The following is a 23,675-nucleotide window of genomic DNA, read 5'->3' as shown; positions in this document are numbered from 1 at the left end:
CGTTAGCCCCTGAGGTCCTGCTGAAAGCAGCCCAGGGGATAGGACAAGCCAGACAATGTCCTGCTCTTGAGGAATGCCCACTGTAGGTCAAAAGGAAGGAAACAACCCCTGGAACAATGAATAAAAACTGAATCAGAGCCCCAGACAACCAGAGGCCAGCACCATCCCATGGTTGGCAGGAGTCCCTAGGCTGAATGCCAGGGGTGGATGTGGACAGGGCGGGCATGTTCCTGGCAATGTTTCTCAGAGGAAGTGGGACTGAGAGTTTGAAAGGAAGGTAGGGGAACCACTAACCACACTTCCAGGTCTCTACTGTACTGTGTCCTTTGTCACCAAGGCAGCAAAGACCTTGGAGTTCTGCTAACAGCCAGCAATCCACTCTGAGGCAGGCAACTCCCCAGGCCCACTGCCTGGGTAGGGCTAATTACCCCCATTGGTACCAGGGACATGTTGATTTAAATCTGTGGAAAGCCACAGCTCCTATGGCTTCTACAAAAACAGAAAACAAACATCCTTCTCTCCCCCACTATCAAGTGGCCCAGCCCACAGTGACTGGTGTCTGTGAAGCCAGAAGGGCCTGGGTGGGGCCAAGGTCAGGTCATTGGCCTGCCCATAGTGCCTTTGTACATGTTCTTCCGCAGGAGAAAAGGTGTGGCACAAAACCCCCAAATCCCAGACCACCCACCAAAGGGACAACTAATAATAAAGTTGGTCATGTGTATGCTGGGCACTTGTTGTTTTATTTGTATCAGCCACTCCACTCTCATAATCCCCCATGTTAGAAGGGCTAGTATTATTATAACTTTGCAGGCTAGGAAATGGAGGCTTGGTGAGCCTAAGTCAGTTGCCAAGGCCCCATTTGGAAAGTGGCAAGACTGAGGTGTGGATCCTTGTGGAGCCTAGATGTGCACACCTAGTCACCAGACACAAAGATGATTGAAACACAGGAGGAAACACAGTGAAGACCATCATAACATAGGCAGAGAGGCTCTCATCATCCCAGGCAGTCAGAGTCAGGTAGTCAAGTCAGTGATCCAGGCTTCATGGAAACTTCATCCCAGAGGTTGGGGGGGAGCAGATCAGAGGGTATGGGAAGGCCCAGCCAAGGTCTGTCTATCAGCCTGGTTATCAGTGTTCATTGGGATCCCTGGATTAGTCCAGGTCAGGTTAGAACTGCTGACATCCCTTTTAATATATTCATCATCAGGAGAATTAAATGGGTTTGTAAAATGGGTCCAGATTCACTCAAGTTCTTCTACACAGCCATGATTTATGAAGCCAGGAATAGTTTGGAATATAGTCTGGATATTCTAAGAAATATTCTCCCTCAGGAAAGCACAGGTTTGTGTGAGAAGCCAGGAGGCAGAGTAGTAGGCACTGAAGTCTGTAAAAGTGAGGTAATGGTTAATGCAGAGGCAGCCTGCAGCCCCTCATCTGGGAACAGTCCCTGGGAACCACAGCTCAAAGCCTCTAAGAAATATCAATTCCTCTTCCCAATCTCCAAGGTCACTGTCCCAGGGCCTGCTGAGGCATCCTTCCACCTGGCTTCAGGCCAGCCCTGACACACCCATTACCTTTCCCAGGGACACTTCCTGAGACTCCTGTCCCGCGGGACCAGGCCTCAGAGTGAATCCCAGATGGTTCCCATTGCACCATCTGGATAAAATCTTCACCCCCCAGCTAGCCTTTGAGACCCTCATAACCAGCTCCATCACCCAGCATCCTTTATCTCCGTCCTCCCGTGACATCGTGCCTCTTAACACTCTTGTTTATTTGCGTTTCCAACTCCTAAACATCCTTTAATGCCACACTCGGTGTCCCCTCCCTGAGGCCTGTTCCCACAAAGTCTGCCAGGTGGGACACTGAAGTTACCCAAATGAGAGCTCCCACTCCCAAGTTCTCCGAGTCAGAAAGCGCCACTGACTCCAGGGCAGGGCACGGCGCGACGCCCCCACGGCCCCTTCTCGTGATCCGTGTCCCTCCAATCCTGGTTGGGTGGGAAGCTCCCACCAACCGCCGCTGGGCTCCTGGTAGCACTCGCCGTTCGCGTCGGCCTCAGACGCCGCATGCGCTGCCGCCGGTGGCTGTTTCCCTGCGACCCCGCTTCTGGCTCGTGTACTAGAGTCCTCACGGGCTGGCGGGAGCGCGCGCACGCGTGGGGGGCGTCGTGCGCAGGGAAGGGGCACCCGAGCCGCGCATGCGCAGCGGCAGGCGGCGGCGCGAGCAGAGCTGGGAGATGATGGCGGCGGCGGCGGCGGCGGCGGCGGCGGCGGCGGCGGCTGCGGCGGCGGCACGGAGTGTGTGAGCAGCAGCTCGGGAACCGCCGGCCCGGGCCCAGTGCGACCCCGACCCCGCCCGCCCGCCCGCCATGGGCAACGAGGCCAGCCTGGAGGGCGGCGCTGGCGACGGGCCGCTGCCGCCCGGCGGCTCCGGCCCTGGCCCCGGCGCAGGGAAGCCGCCTTCAGCACCGGCTGGTGGAGGACAGCTCCCGGCGTCAGGCGGGGCGCGGGCAACCGCCGGACCACCCGGTCCAGGCCCCGGGCCCGGTGCCGGCCCGGGCACGTAAGTGCGGGACACGGCGGCGCCCGGGGGGCGGGGATCTGTAGCTTGAGGCCGAGGCCGGGGCCGGGGCCCACGACCCTGCGGTCTAGTCTGGACAGCGAGGTCGGACGTCCGACCACACTTAGAACCCAGCTGGTTTGGCATGAGCGGGTGGTCGCGGGAAGCGGCCCTCCCTTTACAGCCGCCCTGCCTTAGTAAAGCAGAATGGTGAGCGCAGGGTCAGTCCGGGCCTGCAGACCGTGACTCCGTCACGAACCCCAAATTCGCTTCCTCCCCAATGCCGGGCTAAGGAGGGGCTTATGTAACCTCTGCTGGGCCCCTCTGCACTGGGGAGCAATGGGACGGAAAGCGTCCTCCCTGTCTTCTGGAGTCTGCATGTGTCCATTGTGTTGGGCCAAGGAAAGAGCACAATGGGAGTGGCTGTCAGGGAAGATAAGTGTCACTGCGAGGAACAGAAAGATGTGGAAATAGTTGAACCATGAACTTGGTCATGTGCTTTCCTCAGGTATTTAGTGGCTAAAATCATCTTTGGAGGAAGGGAAAATGCCACTGGACACCAAAAGGTACTTATTTAGGCTCATAAATACTAACAGGGTCATGTGCTTTCACAATGGTTTAGTGAAACACTTTGGGGTGAAGCAAAAATGCAGTTGAATCATCTAGAACCAAATATGTTCTCTTATGATTTACATTACCACCTCAGATCAGTGGAATGTTTTAAACAGAACATATCTGATCAAATACTGTGAAACCAGCTTGTTTAAAATGCATCCCGAGGTCCTATAAACAATCAAGTGGCAGTAAATGCAGTGGAAGGAAATGCCAATATATAATAAACCAGTAGACTGAAAACTCAGGAAAGCTACCAAGAGACAACAAGATAAAATGGAAGGCATTATCTTTACACCAAATAGACTTGGGGAGTAGCAAAACTGGGGAGTGCTTCTGGATCCATGTGAGTCTGCTGATAATGTTGCCTTGGCTTCTCTGTGTGGGAGCACATAAACTGTGAGGGAGCATAATTTTTGATTCTTTAGCTGCCCAACTGTGCCTCTCATGTGGTTATTTTCTCAGAAGTTGTTTTTTAGACAATTAACAGTAATGAAAGGCTCTTAGTAGCCTGAAACCTGCCACAGACAGGCCAGCCTGTGACCATCCCTTTTAGAGTAGGGATTTGACCATTTTACATTAGCTATTATGGTAATGCAGTTGGATAGCACACAGTTCTTAGCACTGCAAATACTGTCCATTTTGCTGCGTGTTGAGCTGCTGTTTGAGTTTTAGCTTGGGGGAGGCTCACTCAGGCTTTAGAGCTCTCCTTCCAAAGGAAAGCATCTACGGCTGAGTGGAAAAACACATTGTTGTTAGGAGTTCTCTATATGGGAAATTTGTCATTTCTCTTCTGATAACCAAACAGGCTAGTCTGCTTGTAGTTTATCTAATGTTGCAGAGCCAAGCTTATGAAAATTTGGAAAGACTTGGGCAGCTCAAAGACACAGGAGGAGGCTAGTGTCTATTCATATTCCTTTTCAGTATTTCATTTCTACCGTGTCTATGTGTTCTGCTACAGGGCAGACCCATGAACTACTGTGGGGTAGGGAACCATGGGCTCCTGCTGGATTTAGCCATCACATAATCTCACTCCTGGCTGTGGGCAAGGCACACATATGGACCTGTGGAGCTAAGGTCCTACAGCTGTCAGGCTCAGGGGGTGAGCTGGCTATTTGTCACCAAAGCTCTGAATTGGGGGCCCTTAGGAGATGGAATTTACTCTTCCAGCTGATATTTGCTTGTCAGAGCATCTCAGCTGAGCTGCACCTCCATGATACGTCTCTCCTTCAGCATCAGAATGGCTTCTACTTCCTCTCACCAGAGCGTCTCAGGTACCTGATGCCAAATTTAGCATGTTCTGTTCCGAGATGCTGCTGAACAGATTGGCCCACTGATGGAGAAAAAGCCCTGTGACATGTGCTTCTGGGCATTCGGGAAAGGCATTGGCATAGTTTCAAGCCAGCTTGTGAATTTGGGGGAATTATATTGTGAATAGAGGTAGGTGGAGGGTCAGGTAAGGGGGAGGTAATTTTACTAACCCCAAAGGAGAATGGAACTGAGGTCCTGGGGGAGTTGATTCCTGTCTCTTTTCTGTTGCTGTATTACCCCTTGTCACCCCAGGTTGAATTGGTCTTTTCATCCTCATACTGAGCTGACTTGAGTTCTGTGAGGGGGCAGCTCCAGCATCTGTGGCTGAAGAGCTTGACTAGAATCCTGTGAGTAGCAGTGCCACCACACCCATAGTGCCGCCTCTTAACCTGTTTGGATGATATGGCACTTTGGGCATCAGAGAGTCTCTCAAGGCAGGGCTCTCTGCTTCTGGTCTCAGGGTCACATGTGCAGTTATATACATTGTGCCTTTCCCAAGGAGTGCCAGGTCAGGGAAGGCTGAACTCTATCTCAGGCTCTAAGCTATATGCCTTGGTATGGGCTGCATCTTCCTACAGGAAGGGGCACCTTTCACTTATTCATTCATTCACTTATGTTTATGGTGGAATGCCTGATGTACAGTGAAGGTCCCAAGTTGATGGGATTTTACTTGTACACACATCACCAGTTCAAGAGAAATTTTATGAGTACTCCAGAAAGCACCTTTTAAAAAAATTGCACAAAGAAGCCACGTAGACCAGTGGCGGCCTGTTTAATCTACACCAGCTCTGCGGACTTGCAGAACTTTGACATTTGCAAACTGATCTTTAGTCAATCAACCAAGGTATATTTACTGGTATCAAGAGCAAGCACTGTGCTGGGCTTTGTGGAGGGTCTGGAAGAATATATGATGCTCCCCTGTCCTATAGCACCTCACAGTCTGGTTGGTCAGATAGCTCTTGAAGAGCTCTCAGAGAACAAAGTCATGGAAGCTTCCTAGGAGTGACACTGTAGGCAGCTCAGTGTCTGAGAAGTGTCAAATAGGTAGTGCTTATAGAAGGGTTGTCAAGTGAGAAGAGTGGAGAGGCAGAGCCAGTCTTCAAAAGAAGGAGAATCCCAAGACTCTTGGGAGAATGATGGGGATCTAAGAGGTGGAGAGAGATAGAAATGACATGAGGAGTGTGGTTTACACAGGCAGGGACAGTGAGCAGAGATTGGGGCTAAGTGCAGGGGTGTGGAAAGCTGGGACAAACCAGGTAAGGCGCCTCCCGCTTGTTACCCCATTGAAATTGGTGATCAGTGCTGAGCTCTTCACTTCCAGTCCAGGGAGACATCTTGAGCCAAAGGCAGCTGGGCACAGAGAGCCTGGGCATTTGCTGGAAGGTGGTTGAAGCTGCTCTGAGAACCATACCCAGAGTTCCTTTCTCAAGATGAGTTTGCCATAATTATATCTCAAAAATGAATGAATGAATGAATGAATGGATTTGTCAGGCATAGTATCTCTGGTTTGGGATTAGTCAGACTTGTTATACTATGTCAGCTATCAGTCAGGCTCTAGAAAAATCTGGGATTAACTTGTAAGGCTAAAATGAAGGGATACAATTGTTAGGTTTGGAAATAATGATCCTTTATTATTTAGAGATCCTGTGAGGCCATTGGATTCTCATGGAGGGCATGTCATTGAGTTTGCGCTTAAGTGACCTAACATCTGAATGGTGATGATGTCAAAAGCTCACCCAAAGGGGGCAACCATTTTTGCATTTCTTGCCAGGGAGAGAGGGACAGTTTTGATAATATAGCTGTTCCTAGCATTAGTAAGACTGATAAGATGCTGCAGATACAAAAAAAAAAAAAAGTTATGGATGCATTAAGGGGAGGAAGTCTATTTTATTTAAAAAAAACTTTTTATTATGGAAAATTTCAAACATACATACATAAAGGTAGAGAGGATAAGTTAATAAGCTCCCATGTTCCCATTGCCCAGCCACCACCATCATCAGCTCATGGCTGATTAAGTTTATCTGTCTCCCTCACTTCCACCCCCATCTTCAAGATATCCCAACATTTCATCATCAATATTTTAGTGTCTATTTCTAAGAAATAAGGGATTTGTAAAAACATTACCACAGCACCATGATCACATCTAAACAGCTAACATTCTCTTCTTAGTCTCAGCAAATATCCTGTCAGGGTTCAGTTTTTTTGATTATCTTATTAATTTATTTTTACAATTGGTTTGTTTGAACTGTGAACTAAACAGGGTCTACACATTGCATTTGTCTGATACATCTCTTCAGTTTCTTTAAGTCTGTATGTTCCTTCTCCTTTTTTCCCCGTTGCGATTTATGATTGGCTGTGTTATTTGTCCTGTGGTTTCTCATATTCTGGATTATGCTGATTGTATCCTTGTGGTGTCATTTAAGATGTTCTTCTGTCCCGTATTTTTCCTGAAAACTGGGAATTACATCTAGAAGCCATTCAGAATCACATTTCTCTTTTCGGCCAAGAAATTCTAGCTTTTTAAGAAAGAGTTCGTTGAGGGCTTCAGATGTGAAGGGACTGAGAGTTTGTTGAAAGTAGATCTAGACTTTGGACTAGTTTGGGAACCAAAGAACAACACAGTGGGCCACTTTTCTGTTCTTTTTCTAAATTCCTCCTTCCACTGAGTAGGTTTGGTTCTGAGTTAAGAAGTCAAAGCTTTCAGAGCCCCTGGATCACACCTTTTCACTCCAGCATAACAGGGGGAGCCTTCCCTGTATAATGTAAGTAGCAGGCTGCTAGGAGAGAGGATTTAGGGCTTCAGTAAATCCTCCCCCTTTTCATAGGTCCTGCACATTTGAATGGGGCCCTTTCCCCTAATCTGTGATGGATGTGGGGAGGGGCAGACCTTGCTATGTGTGGGCTACTTGGGGAGAATCTGTACCTGGAGCCTGTGGCCCATACGCAATCAGTTGGTGCTGACTGTGGAGACAGGTTGGCAAAGCTGTCGTAATAGTTATAACTACCATTGCTGGGTGCCTGTTCCACCATAGTCATTCCTCTAGGTGTTTTACACACACTTATTCCTCACTCCACCTGCCTGGCCATACAGCTCCTGCAGGCTCCATCTGTCCTGGCCTTATTCGTCCATCCTTCCCAGGGACTCACTTTTTAAAATGGTGAAATGGTGGCTGAGACCTACCTGCCAGCAGCAAGGGCCAAGTGTCACTTTAGGACTTGAGGCCCTCCTAGTAAGCTGGGACCTGGTGGACAATCCAGCTCTGGGGACTCCTATCTCAGTTGGTGCCAGGGGCATGTCATGCTGGTGTTGGTACTGCATTCGTAGGACTTGCGCAGGTTCCTTTCCTGTAGGGCCTTCTGCCATCTCCATTCACCATTGTAGTGGTGGAAGCTGATTGTAGCAGGGGAATGAATTAGGACCCTGGCCTATGGTAAGGGAGATGAATTCTGGTGTCCCACCCCCACCGTGGATTGGGCCTCTGGTGGGGACCTGTCCCTTTCTGGGATTCTCTCAGTGCATGTGTCTTATACTTTAGGTTCTGGTCAGCTGTGCCTGTAGGATGGAGAAGAGGAGCATGCTCCCTGATTGATCTGTGCTAAACCTTGGGTGCCCAGGCTGGTCTCAGGGCTGCTTTGATCTCTCCTTCCCGTACTTTGCTCTTAGGGGCATCTAGGGTTAAGAGAGCCTTGCTCTAGCAGAGCCCTCTTACGTGGTATCTCCACTTCTTTCTAACAAGAGGGTCACACGGAGGCATATTGGGAGGCTCCAGAGAACTTTAGGTCACCCTTGAGATCAAATCCAGATTTCTTTGGAGAGGCCTGGCTGCTTCTGAAGTGGTGGGACTGCTGTCAGGGCCAAAGGTGAGGAAGAGATTTTCCCTAAGGAGTAGTGGAAGGACTTGGTCCCAACCACTGAGGAGATCAAAGAGCCTCAGCAGCTTGTCTAGGAGCTCACACAAGGATCACCCAACCTGGTCCTATCTGGGACTGCCCCTATACCCAGAGGAGCCCAAGCTCTCCAGTGCCCCAGGCTCAGGGAGGGGGATGTGCCCGCCCCCCTGCCAGGGATGCTGGAAGAATCAGTAAGACATTTGGGTGCTTAGGAGGAAAGGAGAGGTAAGGAAATTTCCTGGTAGTCACATCCGTACGTTGGATACGTTCACGTGTGCTGGTAGGTAATAAGGATCGTCTGCACTTTTTGTATATGGGGGCAGTTATGAGGGATTTCTACAGTTAAATTCTACTTAGAAGTAGGAGGACTTTAAAGTGATGTTCAGCCACGTATTCAGGAAACCCTTTGCTGAGCACCTACTGGATGCCTATCCCTGGGTGAAATATGAGGAACAAAGGAAGGCACAGAATATGGGCTGTGCCCTCAAAAGGGCTCACAGCGTGATGGGAGAGAAAGAGAGACAAGTTCAAATCTTTACCCTCAACTTCCTTAAATTAGAGTTTGCTCCTGCCTTCTCTTTGTCTCACAGAGGTAAGAGAAATGAGCACACGATTAAAAGGGTTTGTATTATTTCATCTTCTAAAATAGTAGAGCACATATTTGTATGGTGTTTAACAGCTTACAAAACACATTCACAGCACTAACTTACTCTTTTGGGAGCTCCAAAGGTCTAACATGAGAGATTCAGAAGAACAGCCAGCTAGCTGACTTTAGCAAACCCAAATGCCATACACTGAGCACAGCTGGAGAACCACGTCACTTCCCTGCCTCCTGTTCTCAGAAGATGGAAAATTTAGCAAGAGGATGGGAGGGCCTTGAGGACAGGAAAAGGATCTGGAAGTAGGACATTTGAGCAAAGGACAGGGTAGGGTGGGGTGGGGGATGAAGGATGGTGGAAGCATCCTGGGTGGGGGTCAGAAACTCAGGTTTTAATCAGTCCTGACATTGCCTGAAACTGGCTGTGCGTGTTGGGTAGGTCCTCAGTTTTTTTCCATCTGTAAAATGAGAAATTTAACTAAATAATCCCCAAAGTCCCCTCCACCTCTGACAGCTTATTTCTGTGAGATGATTGAAAAGGAAGGGGGATGCTTCCCACTCTTTTTTTTTTTTTTTTTTTTTTCCCACTCTTCAGCTTCACAGAGGAGAGAAAACAAGTACAACGTGCAGCCTTTAGGTTAATTAGAAGAGCTTTAAATGAAGAGGATTGCTCTTCCATTGTGCCCCAGAGATCTTCCGGAGTGGACAAAATGACCTCACAATCAAGCCTGGAGCCAGGAGAGGGACTGGCTGCTGCCTTGCCAATTGGTTGCTCCTGGTAAACACGGGCTCTTGAAAAGCTCTTGGCATCCTTCTACTGGCTTGGCTGGCTAGCCAGCAAGGCTCCCACCTGGACCTGCAGAGCCTGCTGCAGGATCCTTTTTCCCAGCCGTGCTCGACTGCTTATCTCCTGAGTGTTGTCCCATCCGTATCCCACACGTGCTCTGGCAGCAGCCAGTGTGCTCACGTTTTCCAGGGGAGCCAGAGTTAGCAAACACTTTGTGGTGGGGGAGGTGGGGCATGGATAGGGCTGGCCTGAAAGAGACTTTAGTTCTGCCCCCTCCAGTTGGCAGTTGTACAGCTTCCTTCCCTTGTAGAGTGAGGAGATGGATGTGGTACTCGCTGCAGTTTCTCCTGTAGCTCCGTGGGTTCTGTGGGCTCAGGCCAGGTCTCCTCCAATGTCAAGGTCTGGCATGTGAGGCCACATCCTTCAGGAGCATGGTTTAGCTTCAGCATGTGATATGTTTGCTCTGTCCTCCTTTTATTTTGAGCATCTAATCCAACACCTAATGGATACCGGAATGGCTGCTTCCATATTCCCTGAAGGCAGGAGCTCTGCCTTGGTGCGAATACCCCAGTGGTCCGTGGCCTCTGGTCCCTCCCAGGCAGATGATTCCACTGTTGGAAAGTTCTTCTTTCCCTTTGTGTGTCTCCTTATACCTCCTGTCTCTGGGTCCTGGCTCTGCCCTCTGGGCTGGCTGACTTATCCGCTCACAGGTTTGGCAGGAGCTCACTGTGCTCTCACCTCCTCAACCCTGGTCTTCTCTCTAGGCTTCTCCAACTCCTGTGGCTGGAATGTGACTCTGGGACCCTTGCTGACCTGGGCTGTCCTGCCCAAGACTGTCAGATCCTGAGGACAGGAAGGCTCAGAGAACAGGGCTCAGGGCTCAGCATGTCACATGGACTGTGAGTGACACAGTCTGAAGGATGAGGGGCCTTGGCTCATGTAGCCTGAGAACACCATCCTACACCTTTCTGAGCACTCTCTGTCACTGCACCACACAGTTGTCCAGCCTCATGCTGGGCATCTCAGCATGAAGGCTGGATTCCCTCCATCCTGGGCTTGTGCAACCTGAGTGTGAATCTTTGGGGGTTCTGCATGGGTCCCTGCCATGACATCTCTGGTTGTACTTAGAGATCCCTTCCAACCTAGTGAGACCCTTTTGGATCCTGACTCTGTCCTCTGAACTGGGGTAATAACTAAGGCAGTGTGATTGTTTCAGTAATCATGCTATGTGAACTTCTCCCTTTCCTATGGCCTTGTGAGCCCACTTTCCAAACCCCTTTATCTGATCTTGAGTGGCCAGTGTTGGGTTGTAGAGGCCACAGCCTTGCTAGCTTGGGTTTGGAGTGGTGCCAGCTGAGGACAGTGGCAGAGACAGGGCTGGATTGGAGAGGCAGCCACTGCTTGCATCTTAGCCATGGCAGCCCCGGTGCAGGCTTGTTCTTCCCGGGTTGGCCAGGTCATGCTGGCCTCTCTTTGGGGTGCGTTGGCCTTTGGCTCTGTAGGTTAGGTGTCCCCAGGGGCAGCACGTACTCTGCAGATGAAAGTTTCAAACACACATAAAAGGAGAGAAGATGGTATGGTGAACTCCCTCCTGTGACCCCATCACCCAGCTTCAACAACGATCAATGTTTTGCCAACTTGTTTCATCTATATTCCTCCAATTTTTTTTTTTTTTGGCTGGATTATTTTCAGTCAAAATCCTAACATATCATTTCACTCATAAATTCTTTAGGATGTACCTCTCATAGTTAAAAGATATTTTAATTTTAATCCAATGACATTGTCACAGCCAACAAAGTTAACTGTAATTTTTTTTCAACTTTATTTATTTATGTATTTATTTATGGCTGCGTTGGGTCTTTATTGCTGCGCGCGGGCTTTCTCTAGTTGCGGCGAGCGGGGGCTACTTGTTGCGGTGCGTGGGCTTCTCATTGCAGTGGCTTCTCTTGTTGTGGAGCACAGGCTCTGGGCGTGCGGGCTTCAGTAGTTGTGACTCGCGGGCTCTAGAGCGCAGGCTCAGTAGCTGTGGTGCACGGGCTTAGTTGCTCCACAGCATGTGGGATCTTCCCTGTAATTTCTTAATATAACCTAATACCTAGTCCATGTTCAATTTTCCTTGATTATCTCAAAAATGACTTCTTATTTAGCAAGAGAAAACACAGATTTTTATTTATGTATGTATGGGGGAGTTCAGAGAAAAATGTGATTTCCAAAAATGACTTTTGAGAGTTTGTTCAAATCAGAATCCAAACAAACCTTGCATATATATAGACTATTATATATATGTAATGTATATATGTGTGCTTATTTCAAAATAATGATAGATATTTTTACTAACAATACTAATGAATGTAGTTTAAAATTCGTTTGTAGTTTCTTTTGTCCTTAGTTTATATATTTTCAGGAATGTGTAGTCAAAGTTCTGTTTCTGAGTGTGGGATCTTTTAGTTGCAGCATGCAGGATCTAGTTCCCTGACCAGGGATTGAACCTGGACTCCCTGCATTGGGAGCGTGGAGTCTCAACCACTGGACCACCAGGGAAGTCCCAAAATTCTGTGTTTTAGAGCTATTAGAAATGATTCTTCTCTGTGTGGTTATGCTACTAAGAGGCTATACAATTAAGGTTTGGGTTTTTTTTTCCAGTTTGTTTTCAGTTTGTAAGGATTGCTTTTTGATCTCTTACCTGTTGCCACTGTCATACTGCACAGTAAGTCAACCAAAACTCAGTGGCTTCAAATAGCAATTTTTAATTCTCACTCATGCATCTGCATGCTGGCTAGAATTCATTGATCTAGGCTGGGCGCCAGGCTGTAGGTGAGTCCAGGTCTGCTCCACGTGTCTCTCATCCTCCTCAGACAGCAGGCTAGCCAGGGCATGTTCTTCCGATGGTGATGACAGATGCACAAGAGGGCATACCTAACCACACACAATTTCAAGCCTCTGCTTGAAATGACACATCTGCTAACATTTCTTTAGTCAAAGCAGTTTTTAGTTAAGCCCAAAATCAAGGTGTGGTACTGTAGTTATTATGGCTACCTAACAAATTACCCCAAAACTCAGTGGTATAAAACATCTATTACTTTGCTTATTAGATTCTGTAGGTCAGGAATTCAGGCAGGGCACAGTGGGATGGCTTATTTTTGCTTCACAATGTCTGGAGCTTCAGCTGGAAGAGTTGAAAGTTGGGGACTGGAATCATTTGACATGTCTTTATCATTTACATGTCTTACAGCTGATGCTGGCTATTAGCAGGGAGGGCTTCAGTGCTTCTCCATGTGGACTAGATTGAGCTTCCTCACAACATGGTTACTGGGTTCCAAGGGTGTCCTGAGAAAGGAAGTCAGGTGGAGACTGTGCTGCCTTTATTACCTAATCTCAAAAGATGTGCGTTGTTACTTCTGCCCACTCCATTCATTGGGGCAGTCACAAAGTCCTGCCCAGGTTTGAGAGGAGGAGGCAGACTCCATCTCTTGATTGGGAGTGTCCAGGTTCTATAAGAGCATATGAGGGCTTCCCTGGTGGTGCAGTAGTTAAGAATCTGCCTGCCAATGCAGTGGATGTGGGTTGGAGCCCTGGTCCAGGAAGATTCCACATGCTGCGGAGCAACTAAGCCTGTGTGCCACAACTACTGAGCCTGCGCTCTATAGCCCACAAGCCACAACTGCTGAGCCCACAAGCCGCAACTACTGAAGCCCACGTGCCTAGAGCCTGTGCTCCACAACAAGAGAAACCACTGCAAAGAGAAGTCTGCACACTGCAACGAAGAGTAGCTCCCCCTTGCCGCAACTAGAGGAAACCCGTGCACAGCAACGAAAACCCAACACAGCCAAAAAAATAAAAATAAATAAATTTAAAAAAAGTTCATACAAGGGAATTCGCTGGTGGTCCAGTGGTTAGAACTGCAGGGGGCGCGGGTTCGACCCCTGGTTGGGGAACTAAGATCCCACATTCCGTGTAGCTTGGCCAAAAAAAAAAGAGCGTATGAGACTGGAAATTTCGCTGAGATTATTTTCAAAAATAGAGTCTGCTGCAGCTGGGAAAATATACTGCACCTCTAGTGGGAGGAATTGCAAAGTCATATGATAAAGGGCAGAAATCCACAGAAGGTAAAGAATGGAGAACAATGCCATCTACCATATTTTTTCTTTACCATTTAATTTTCTTAAAATTATTTAAAACTTTCATGTGATTCCAAATAAAACAAGGTGTACTGAAAGAAGTCTAGTTCCATCTTGTTGCCTTCCACTTTGTTCTCTGCCTTCCCTGATAAGAAACCATTTTTATCAGATTTTTCTATTGTTTCTTTTTGAAAATATGAGGAAAAATATACATTTATTTACCTTTCTTTTGTATATAAAAGGTAACAGATTCTAAACACTATTCTATACTTTGCTTTTTTTTCACTTAATATATCCTGAAGATCTCCTCATAGCAGGATGTAGAAATTCTCCTGATTCCTTTTTGCATCTGGGCACTGCTCTATCATATGCACATGCTATGGTTTTCCCTTGGCATCAACCTGTGTCCAGTCTTTTGCTCTTACAAATAGCACCACAGTGAGGAACCTGGTATCTGTGACATTTTGTATTTTTACCAGTGTATCTATGGGATATTTTGTGTTTTTTCCACTGTATCTGTAGGATAGTTTCCTGTTGGATGCGGAAACAAAATGGTGAATGCACATTTTGCTATGTGTTGCCAAGCCTGAGGGGCAAGGGCAGAAGCTGGGAGCTAGTGAGGGGCTTGAACAGTATTCAGGTGTGAGAGGATGGTCACTGGACGAGAATGAGGAGGGAGTGATGGGGAGTGGGGAGGGGGTGAGAGTGCTGAAAAGTGCTCAACTTCTGAATATATTGTGGATGTAGAGTCAGCAGGATGGCTAAAGGGTTGGCTGTGAAGGGTTAGAAAAAGAAAGGAGTCAGGAGGACTCCTGAGTTTTGACCTGAGCATCTGGTGCACACTGAGGGTAACAAGGATGGGGTCTAAGATCAGGAGTTTTTTCCTGGACAACTTGTGTTTTAGAGGCATCCAAGTGAGATGTTAGGTAGGCAGCTGGGTATTCTAGTCCTGGCTAAAAACATAAAGTAGCACTTCACCTGCAAATACTTTAATATTGATGCCACCTGGTTCCTACAAGCACTCTGAGAAAGAAATAAGGAAGAGGAATAAATTGAGGCCATACTGGAGTTCCAAGAGGGCAAGTCAAGTATGCTCAACTCAACAAGCATTTATTTTATCAAATGAAGTGCTAGAAATGAAAGCATTCACAAGAGGCCTGGCATTAAATGCCAACTGGTGCCTGGTTCCTGCCCAGGGCTGAGGATATAAAGGTGAACAGGTAGATTAGCATCCCTGTTTCCTACTACAGAGAATCTTTGAGTTAAACTTGATGGAAGGTATGGACTCTGCCCTCTGGGAGCTCTGACTCACTCATTGGGAGATGCTCAGAAAGCCCACTGTGGTCCATCCTTCTCATCTTCACACACAGCTGCTAAAATAGATACAGAATTTGAGCCTCAGACCAGAGAGTTTACTTGAAAGTTCCGGCCCATCCCACAGGCTCTCAGAATTCATTGCTGGTTGGGTCTGAAGCCCAGACCACCAGAGCCACAGAGAATACCCTCTCACTGTAGGAAGAGTATCACTGTTTCTTCTTAACCCTCACTTATATTCATGAAACTCCAGGAAGGCTGGACTGTGGTGTGGGAGAGGGTTCCCTTGGCAGATTTTGGGAATTAGGAAGAGGGCAGGAGAGAGGGAACTCCAGGTCTGTGGTTGCTGCTCTGGGGTAGTGATCTGCTCATGGGCATCTGGGGTAGAGATAACATAATTTGACTCTGTGATGTACATTTCTCTGGGCCCTGGGGCCTGGGTGCAGGCTGTGGCACACGGAGCTGGCTCCAAAGCCAGGGGACTGGAGTAGGTCTTTTGCAGTGGCCAAGCATTCTTCTCTGCTCCCCTCCTGTACTGAAGCACTTTTGCAAATGATAGTGCTTAGTGCTAACTGCCAGGGTGAGAGGGGCTTCCTGCCAGGGTGCTTTCAGGGAGCTGTGATGCAGGCTGAACCTGTGGAAGAAAGGAAGGAAGGGAAGAGACAGAACAGGGAAGCTTGCTCTAGATTCTCCCAACAGACCAGGTCTGCCCCCACCCTACTCTTTACTCCCCAGCTTTGTCAGGGTGTATGGTGGAGCCCCTCCAAGGATCCCTGCTCTCACTGGTACTTGGCACCTCCCTGGCCAGCATGGTGTACCCCATAGATTGCCTGAGCTGAAACACAGACTGAGGGGCAGCAGGTACATGGCCTCTGTGCTGTCCCTACCCAGGTATCCAGTCAGGTATGAGGAACCCTGGGGAACACATCCAGGGCTCCAGAGACAGTTGTCACACTACCAGCTCCTTTTATTTTTTAAAAATATTTTAAAAATATATTCTTTTTCATATTCTTTTCCATTATGGTTTGTCACAGAATATTGAATGTAGTTCCCTGGGCTATACAGTAGGACCTTGTTGTTTATCCATCCTATATATAATAATTTGTCTCTGCTAATCCCAAACTCCCAATCCTTCCCTCCCTTACCCTCCCTCCCCCTTGACCAAGTCCTTTTCTAAATGGTAAGAACCTCCACACCCCTGAGTGTGGTGTGAGAAAGAAAAATGTCCTCCCTGTCCTCAATTCATAGAGCCTGGTGGGGACCCTTGGGGGCAACACTGCCGCTTTCAGTTGCCAAGACCTTGACTCCTGCTCAAGGAGTACCACTCCTGGTGGTACTGAAAACCTGTTTTAAGTGGCATGAAAAAAGAGGAAACGAGAAGCTTTGCCTGTTTGGAAACCATCCTGTGTTCCCTGTACTCCCATATGAGTCCTTATTCTGGGATTCTCAGGCTGGTGTGATGCAGGGGCAGTGACCCCAGGAGTAAAGGTTGAGTCTCCTGGCAAGGTTTTCAGGGAACATGGGCCTTGGTCAGGCTCCCTCAGCTTCCTTTTCCTTAGTCCCTGCTGGTGGCTCAGGAGAAACAAGACATTCAGATAAAGATGTACATAGCTTTTGAAAAGATAGTAACAATACTTAGTAATAATTGAGTGATTCTGCTTATACAGTATTTTTTCCTCTGTGTAGCTCTGGCCAATAGAGGGTCAGAATCACTGTTGAAGGATGGAAAGACTGAAGCCAGAGAGGTAATGGGCGTTTCGAAGAACCCATAGCAAGGTGGGGCAGGACCAGGAGGAGGAGCCTGGACTGCCCACCCTGGCCTCTGTTCAGTGAATCTCCCTCGCTACTTTGGGATGAGGAAACTTCCATGTGTCCAGTAAAGGGATCAGACATCGGTGTGCAGGACTGGCCTGCTTGGTATACTCTCTGCCCCTGGGTAGAGTGGGCTAGGGGTGGGGAGCAGGTGACAATCTCAGGGTGGCCTTGGGGGTATAAGGCTCCAGGGCCAGAAGAGAAGAGCCCAGTCCCCACTAGATGGAGTTTAGGGGCAAGGCCTCTGCTGCAGTCTCTTCCAAACAACTCACTCTTGTAGAGCACTCACTCTGTGTCAGGCCCCAGAGGCCTCAGGGTTCAGTTGGGAATGAGGACAGAAATCATTCAGTCTTTTTTTATGTGCTGGCATGGATCTGAACAAGCACACAAGCTCCAGGACCTTGTGGAGTGTATAGCCTTCAGGAATAAGACCCATGGCCACTTTATCAGAATCGGTGTAAGCGATTCTGATAAAGGGTGCTGGTTGTTACTCCATGACCTGCCTTGGGGGGTGGGCTTAGATACCTAGGATCTATACAGCACCACTGACACCCTCCCCCCAAAAATTAATTTCTCCAGAGGCCCTGCTTTATCCCCAGGAAAGGCTTTGCTCCCAAACAGTTCTCATTCTGAGAATGCTGTTTCTTTGTCCAACATTTTTGTTCATTATTTATTTTTGTTCAGTGTTTGTTCATTCAACAAGCATTTATTAATCCTGCTGTGTATCTGGGTCTGTGCAGGCTCTGAGTTCACAGAGGAAATGCAATAGTCAGCCTACTTGGATCCCACAGTCTGGGTCAGCATGAGGGACTCAGCCAAAGCCACACAGTTCAGAGAAAGGAGCAGCAAAACTTCTTAGGTGCCCCCATGTGGGTCTCAGTGTGCTGGTGTCCTGCCAGACTTTTTGTAGTTGGACAGGCCTGAGCCTCAGATGATGGCTGCTCGTACACACACACACACACACACACACACACACACACACACACACACACACACACACACACACACACACACACACACCCTGACCCTGTTACCTCCTGGTGCTCCAGGGACAGCCTAATGGCCAGGTTCCTGTCCTTATCTGCTTAGACCTCCCTGTGGGCTCAGACCCTCCTGACCATGCTTCCTTCTTGGTTTTGTAGCATGTCCTTGTTTACTTGTCGGTCTCCTTTGTGGCACTGCTTGCCCTGTCTGATGAGGTTCCCAGGACTCAGCCCTCAGCCAAATCTCTTCTTCTCACTAGGCCTGCCCAAGGCTTCTACGCAAAAGGTGCTGCATGCTGACAGCTCCCCAAACTCTCCAGCTCTGGTCCTCCTACTCCCAGTGGACAGCTCCATATGGACCATCACTATGCCATCACTTGCCCTCTCACCTCTCCCCTTTGGCTGAAATAGTGTTTAATGTTGGGTTAGCAGGACCCCTTTTCTTGGAAAACTTGAGTCTGTACCACAATGAACTTAATCTGACATAAGACTTTTTTGAGGACAGGAATGTCGATGATTTTGTTTGGTATCCATAAGAGATCTTAAACAGTCTTTTTTTAAAAAAATATTTATTTATTTGGCTGTGCCGGGTCTTAGTTGTGGCACGCGAGAACTTTAGTTGTGGCATGTGGGATCTTTTTTTAGTTGCAGCATGCGAACTCTTAGTTGTGGCTTGTGAGATCTAGTTCCCTGACTAGGGATCAAACCCGGGCCCCCTGCATTGTGAGCGTGGAGTCTTAGCCACTGGACCACCAGGGAAGTCCCTTAAACAGTCTTTTGTTTGGGAATGGAACCTCTTCTCAGGCCCAGGCCTGGGCTCCCCAGGTCAGTAGGAGCAGGTGAGCAGAGTGTGGATGGTCAAAGAACACTTCTGGTGGGAAATATCATAATCCAACTTGGACAGCCTTAAGTCAAAATGAGGGGGCCATATTATAAGATCAGAGTTGTGTCTTTCAGAACTCAAAAGTAGTTTATAGTCAGCTCTCAGATAGGGATGAGGACCTGGGAGATCATCTTCTCCTCCCAAATCTGCTTCTCTTCTTCTCCCTGCTGCTTCTTTCTGCAGCCTGGTGAGTCTGGCTTCTCACCAGACGGGCTGGTGGGAATCTTGGCAACTCACAGCTCACCCATCCCTCTCCCTGTTTTCCTTTCCCTCCCCCATTTCAGTTCTCCGGGGAGAGACTCTGAGAGGCTCAGTGTGGGCCAGGGGCCAGCATCAGCTCTGATCCACAGTGCAGGTGGAGCCACATTGTACAATCTGCACAGGACTCTTCTGTAGGGTCATTCCACCAGATTCTCCCACTAAGTGGAAAGCTTATGGTCCACCCACAAGGATAATCTGTAGGATCCCTGCTGCTGGCCAGTGTGTCAGAGTGCCCATTTAAAACCTTTTCCATGTGCAGCCCTTTTGACTCTATCTTACACCCTGGAGAACCTGGTATCCAGGTGAGACAGAAGGCCAGGTGGACCAGAGTGATTGCCAGAGCATGTTCCCCAGAGAGTGGTGGTTGGCTCCTGGACCTGATTCTTTGCTTGCCCAGGAAGAGGAGAACATATTCCAGCAACCTTGGGCTGACCCCACTCCATCCCCTCAGACTCCAATGGGCAGCTGCCTTTCACAGCAGCAGACTTTCCTCCCAGAAGCCTGCTTCTGGGGTCCCATTTTTTGCTTTGGGACCATAAGTGTTTTTCCTCTTTTCTCCCCAACTGCTTCTGCTCTCCAGCCGGGTCCTGGCCTCTGGTCCCATTCTCTCTTCCATGAGCGTACCATCACCATGGCATTGGAGCCTTTCCTGTGATTGTTGCCTTAGTCTAAAGGCTTAGGTACTGGGGGTAGGAGCAGAAAGGGGCTTGCTTCCTCCTTTTCTCATGGTATAACAGTGCTGAGCAGCTGTGAACAGCTACTGGGGCTCACCCACCAGGCTTCCCAAGGGCAGGAACTCTGTCTAACCCTATGAGAAACATTAGGGAGGGATGGGGCTCAGGGTCAGCCATGGTGAATTGCGGCCTCCCTGTGGAGAAGCCTTGCTTCTGGGTGGGCCCAGGTCGGTGGGCCCAGGTGTTTCTCCTGGAGTTGGAAGTTTGGTCTATCCTATTGGGATCTCCTGTAAGGATGCAGCCAGTTTCCCTTTCCTAAGCAGGTATACAGCAAGGGCACCCTGGAGCAAGCTCTCATCAGCGTATCAGCTTGTGATAGGGCTCGTAGGGAGTTCTTCCTTGCAACTTTGGCTTCAAGGTGAGCCTCTTAAAACCCTAGCAGCACAAGCCACACCTTTGGAAGCCAAGGTCAGGCCTCCAGACAGATGTAACAGAGACTCTGCTTCCCCCTTGCCCCCCACCCCTCCCCAGGACTGACCCCATTGTCCCACTGATCTGGCTATGTTCCCTAAGGGAGGAGAGATGTGGAGAGGAGTGGGCGGGGGCAGGAAAGCCTGCATGGGGTGGCTTCCCTCCGGTGACCGTGATACCACTGATCAAGGTGCTAACTGTGTGGTTGCTTAGCATGACTGGGACAGGGGGAGCAAGCTTACTATATTTTCATCCCTGACTAGTGCACAGGTGGGCCCTGGGCTTGTGAGTACTCAGTAGGGTGGGGCATAGTGGCGGCTCCAAGAATAGGATGGACACTCAGCAGGGATTTCAGGAAGGGATCTTGCTGAGAGGTAGCTCTCAGCCCTCTTTGGGTCCTGCTACCCCCATGCTTCTCAGAGATCTTGCCTGAGCAGCAGTCTTGTTGCCAGTGAGGCTTGTTCTTTGTATTTGTTCCCATGCTCTTTTCTTGGCTTCCCTTTTTTTTTATGTTACTCTCCCGACTCCTGATATATCTAGGTAATTTTGAGTTTTACCTTGCTGATGAGACTGTTCTGGAATTAATAAAAATTATATAAGTAAGACATGAATATATTCTTGATGTAAATATTCAAACAATTCAATCATATATTGAGTAAAACTTCTATTTTCCTTTCCTTTTCTAACATTATTACTTTTCTGTGTATATTTCTAAGATCTTTCTCCAAGCATTTATATTCATGACTCTTTTGTGTACATATACACACACTTTTTAAAAATAGATCAGTTTCGTTTTCTGTAGTAGCAAACATTTAATCACCAAACAAAACTTGTGGACCTTGAGCACCCAAGGGCCATCACAGGCAAAATGTTAGGCTGCAATAATAAAGTAGCACCTAATCCAGAAATCAATGCCTTAGGGAAGGATGCACTGCCTAGGAGGGGCACAGAGTTAGACTTAGCCCCCTTTTCCCTGCTAAGGGTTAACAAAAAATGGGGCACAAAGCTCTGCAGGGTCTGCACCACCAGAGAAAGCTGGTCGAGACAGGAGGGGATGGAAATTTGGAGTTGGCCAGGGTCTTCAGCCATTCACATTGAGCTACTTCTGAACTGTCCCTGAGAGTTCAGCATTTGGGATCAGGAATTGGTGGGCGATCTCCACCTCCATAGGTAACAGCAAAGGGCAAGGGAAGGTGAACTGGAGCAGTGGGTTACCTGGACCTCTAGCCACCAGGCCCTGGTGTATGGGGTGCCCACTGTGTATGGGGAATGCCACCAGCTGTGGCATCTTCCTCTCCTGTGATGCCAGGGCCTTAGGATTGCCTCGGCTCCCCAGGGCCACCTGAGCCACCAGGACTTCCAGGACTACCTGGCCTGCCTTGGCTGTCAGTGCTACCTGCTGCACCCACTGCGCTGGCCATGGCTTCTGCACCTTCCTCCACTGTGCTTGTGGCTCCTTCACCATCTGACATCTTGAATCCGCCCACCCTCTCCACTGGCCGCTAAAAGATCAACACATACTTTCTTAAAGAAATGGGATCACACTGAATATGTTGCTTTGCAGCCAGCTTTTTTTCACAGAAAAGTATGGGGAGACATTTCTCCCTATCCCCCTCACTTCTCAAAGAATCAGCAGTTTGGGCCCTAGATAACTTTTTGTCACCTTGTCCCTTCCTGAATTGGAGCAATCCTTGTGCCTTTTGGAGTCTCTTGGCCAGTCCTGTGTCCCAGACATATCTCCAAGCAAGCTACCAGACGTTTGTGTAGCTGGACACCTACTTGCTCAGCCTTTGAGGGTAACATGAGCTTGAGCAGCTCTGTGCAGGGGTAAGACAGTGCCCTTGTTCCTGAGAACTTGTTCCTGAGTTCTGCCTGTGAACTTCAGAGGGTTTCCAGGTTCTAATCTGTTTTTCCAGCTAGGGCTGTCTCCTGGATGCAGGGGTCCCTGCAAAATTCCTTTTTCTTCCCTGACATGTGGTGTGAATTCCCTTTCTCTATTCATACCTTCTGCAGGTTGCATTGCTCAGATTCACAATCATCTGAGTAGAAGACTGCTCGCAGGGCAGGGCCACTTACAGCATAAGGAATCATCTGTGCCGGCACCTTGCCTTTCTTTTTGGTCCCCATGGTGACCTGTATTAGTACACACTGTCTATGCCCCTTCAGAGACCCAACCCTGAATCTGAAGGAGGGTGGACCCCAACTCTCTAACCTCTTCCCACTAAAGGTTTTGGTGTTTGAAATTTGAAGATTTTTTTTAGTGCAGCCCAGCTCCATGTTGGATCAGACCTCTACTCCAGGGCAGAATAGTGCTTGGGATCATTTATTCATTTAATAAATATTTATTGAGCACATACTACATGCTAAGCACTGTTCTAGGCAGTCCTTACTGTTGCCTATTAATCATGTCCTCCTCCCAAATTTCTTTGTTTTGCTGGTTTCCTCGCTGCTTGTGGGAGGCTTTTGCCTCAGGAACATGAATTTCAAATTTCCAACCAAATAAATCACAAGAATTTTTGCCTGAGTTTTTACTCAAATTCTATCCTACCAGGAGCATTTTATTCTCCTATGAAATGCTGAAGGAACAGGAGGCGTGTTTCCCTGAAACTGGCCTTGGTGTGTTTCTGATGAGGCACTTAGTTTTAAGGAGTTGGGAGTGTTAGAGTAGGGCCGGGGGGACCTAAGTTCCCAGGCCAGGTCCCAGCCTCACACTGCCTGTTTTTCTGGTGCCCTTATGCTGCTTAGTTTCTTTAATCTTTAGTCTTCTCATTGGAAAAAAAATGGAAATGATAAGAGTACCCACCCTGCGTGGTTGTTAGGAGGTTGATTATGTAAAGGGTGAATCTGGCACATGGAGTGAGCTGAGAGCCTGATGGTGCTAGGGGTGATGGTGTTAGTGGTCTGACTCCCACGAACGAAAGACATTGAAACCATTATGTATTTCATCAGTCAAGATTTTTTTTTAAATATCACTTTTTATTTTCTAACTTTGTGAATGCTTAATACATTAGCACCATAGCACATGCTTACAGTTTAGAAATGAATATTGCATATTTGGGGGTATAGGCTCAGGTAGCATTTTTTAAAAAAATTATTTATTTTGGCTGTGCCTGGTCTTAGTTGTGGCATGCGAGCTCTTAATTGCAGCATGCATGTGGGAGGGCTCCCTGACCAGGGATCGAATGCAGGCTGCCTGCATTAGAAGTGTGGAGTCTTACCCACTGGACCACCAGGGAAGTCCCTCAGGTAGTATTTTGAAATTCTTTTTTGAGATATAATTCACATAACATAAAATTCACCCAATTTTAAGTGTACCATTCAATGTTTTTTAGAACAGAAGTGTACAACAAAAACTACAATCTAAATTTAAAACATTTTCATCACCCCCAAAAGAAACCTTA

The 23,675-nt window shown here is 48.2% G+C and overlaps 1 protein-coding gene across 1 annotated transcript in view; it reads left to right on the top strand.

The window, feature by feature from the left end:
- The first annotated feature begins 2,368 nt into the window (after positions 1-2,368).
- Positions 2,369-23,675, top strand: part of BSN (bassoon presynaptic cytomatrix protein) — an 84,509-nt gene continuing 63,202 nt past the window's right edge. Inside the window, exon 1 of the mRNA XM_065885798.1 lies at positions 2,369-2,562. Coding sequence (XP_065741870.1) covers positions 2,369-2,562 — 194 coding nt within the window. The remainder of the gene's footprint in view (positions 2,563-23,675) is intronic.

This window comes from Phocoena phocoena, chromosome 10 (genome assembly GCF_963924675.1).
Source record: "Phocoena phocoena chromosome 10, mPhoPho1.1, whole genome shotgun sequence".
NCBI lineage: Eukaryota > Metazoa > Chordata > Mammalia > Artiodactyla > Phocoenidae > Phocoena > Phocoena phocoena.
The sequence above is the reverse complement of the archived record's forward strand: the minus strand, read 5'-3'. Positions and strand labels throughout refer to the sequence as shown.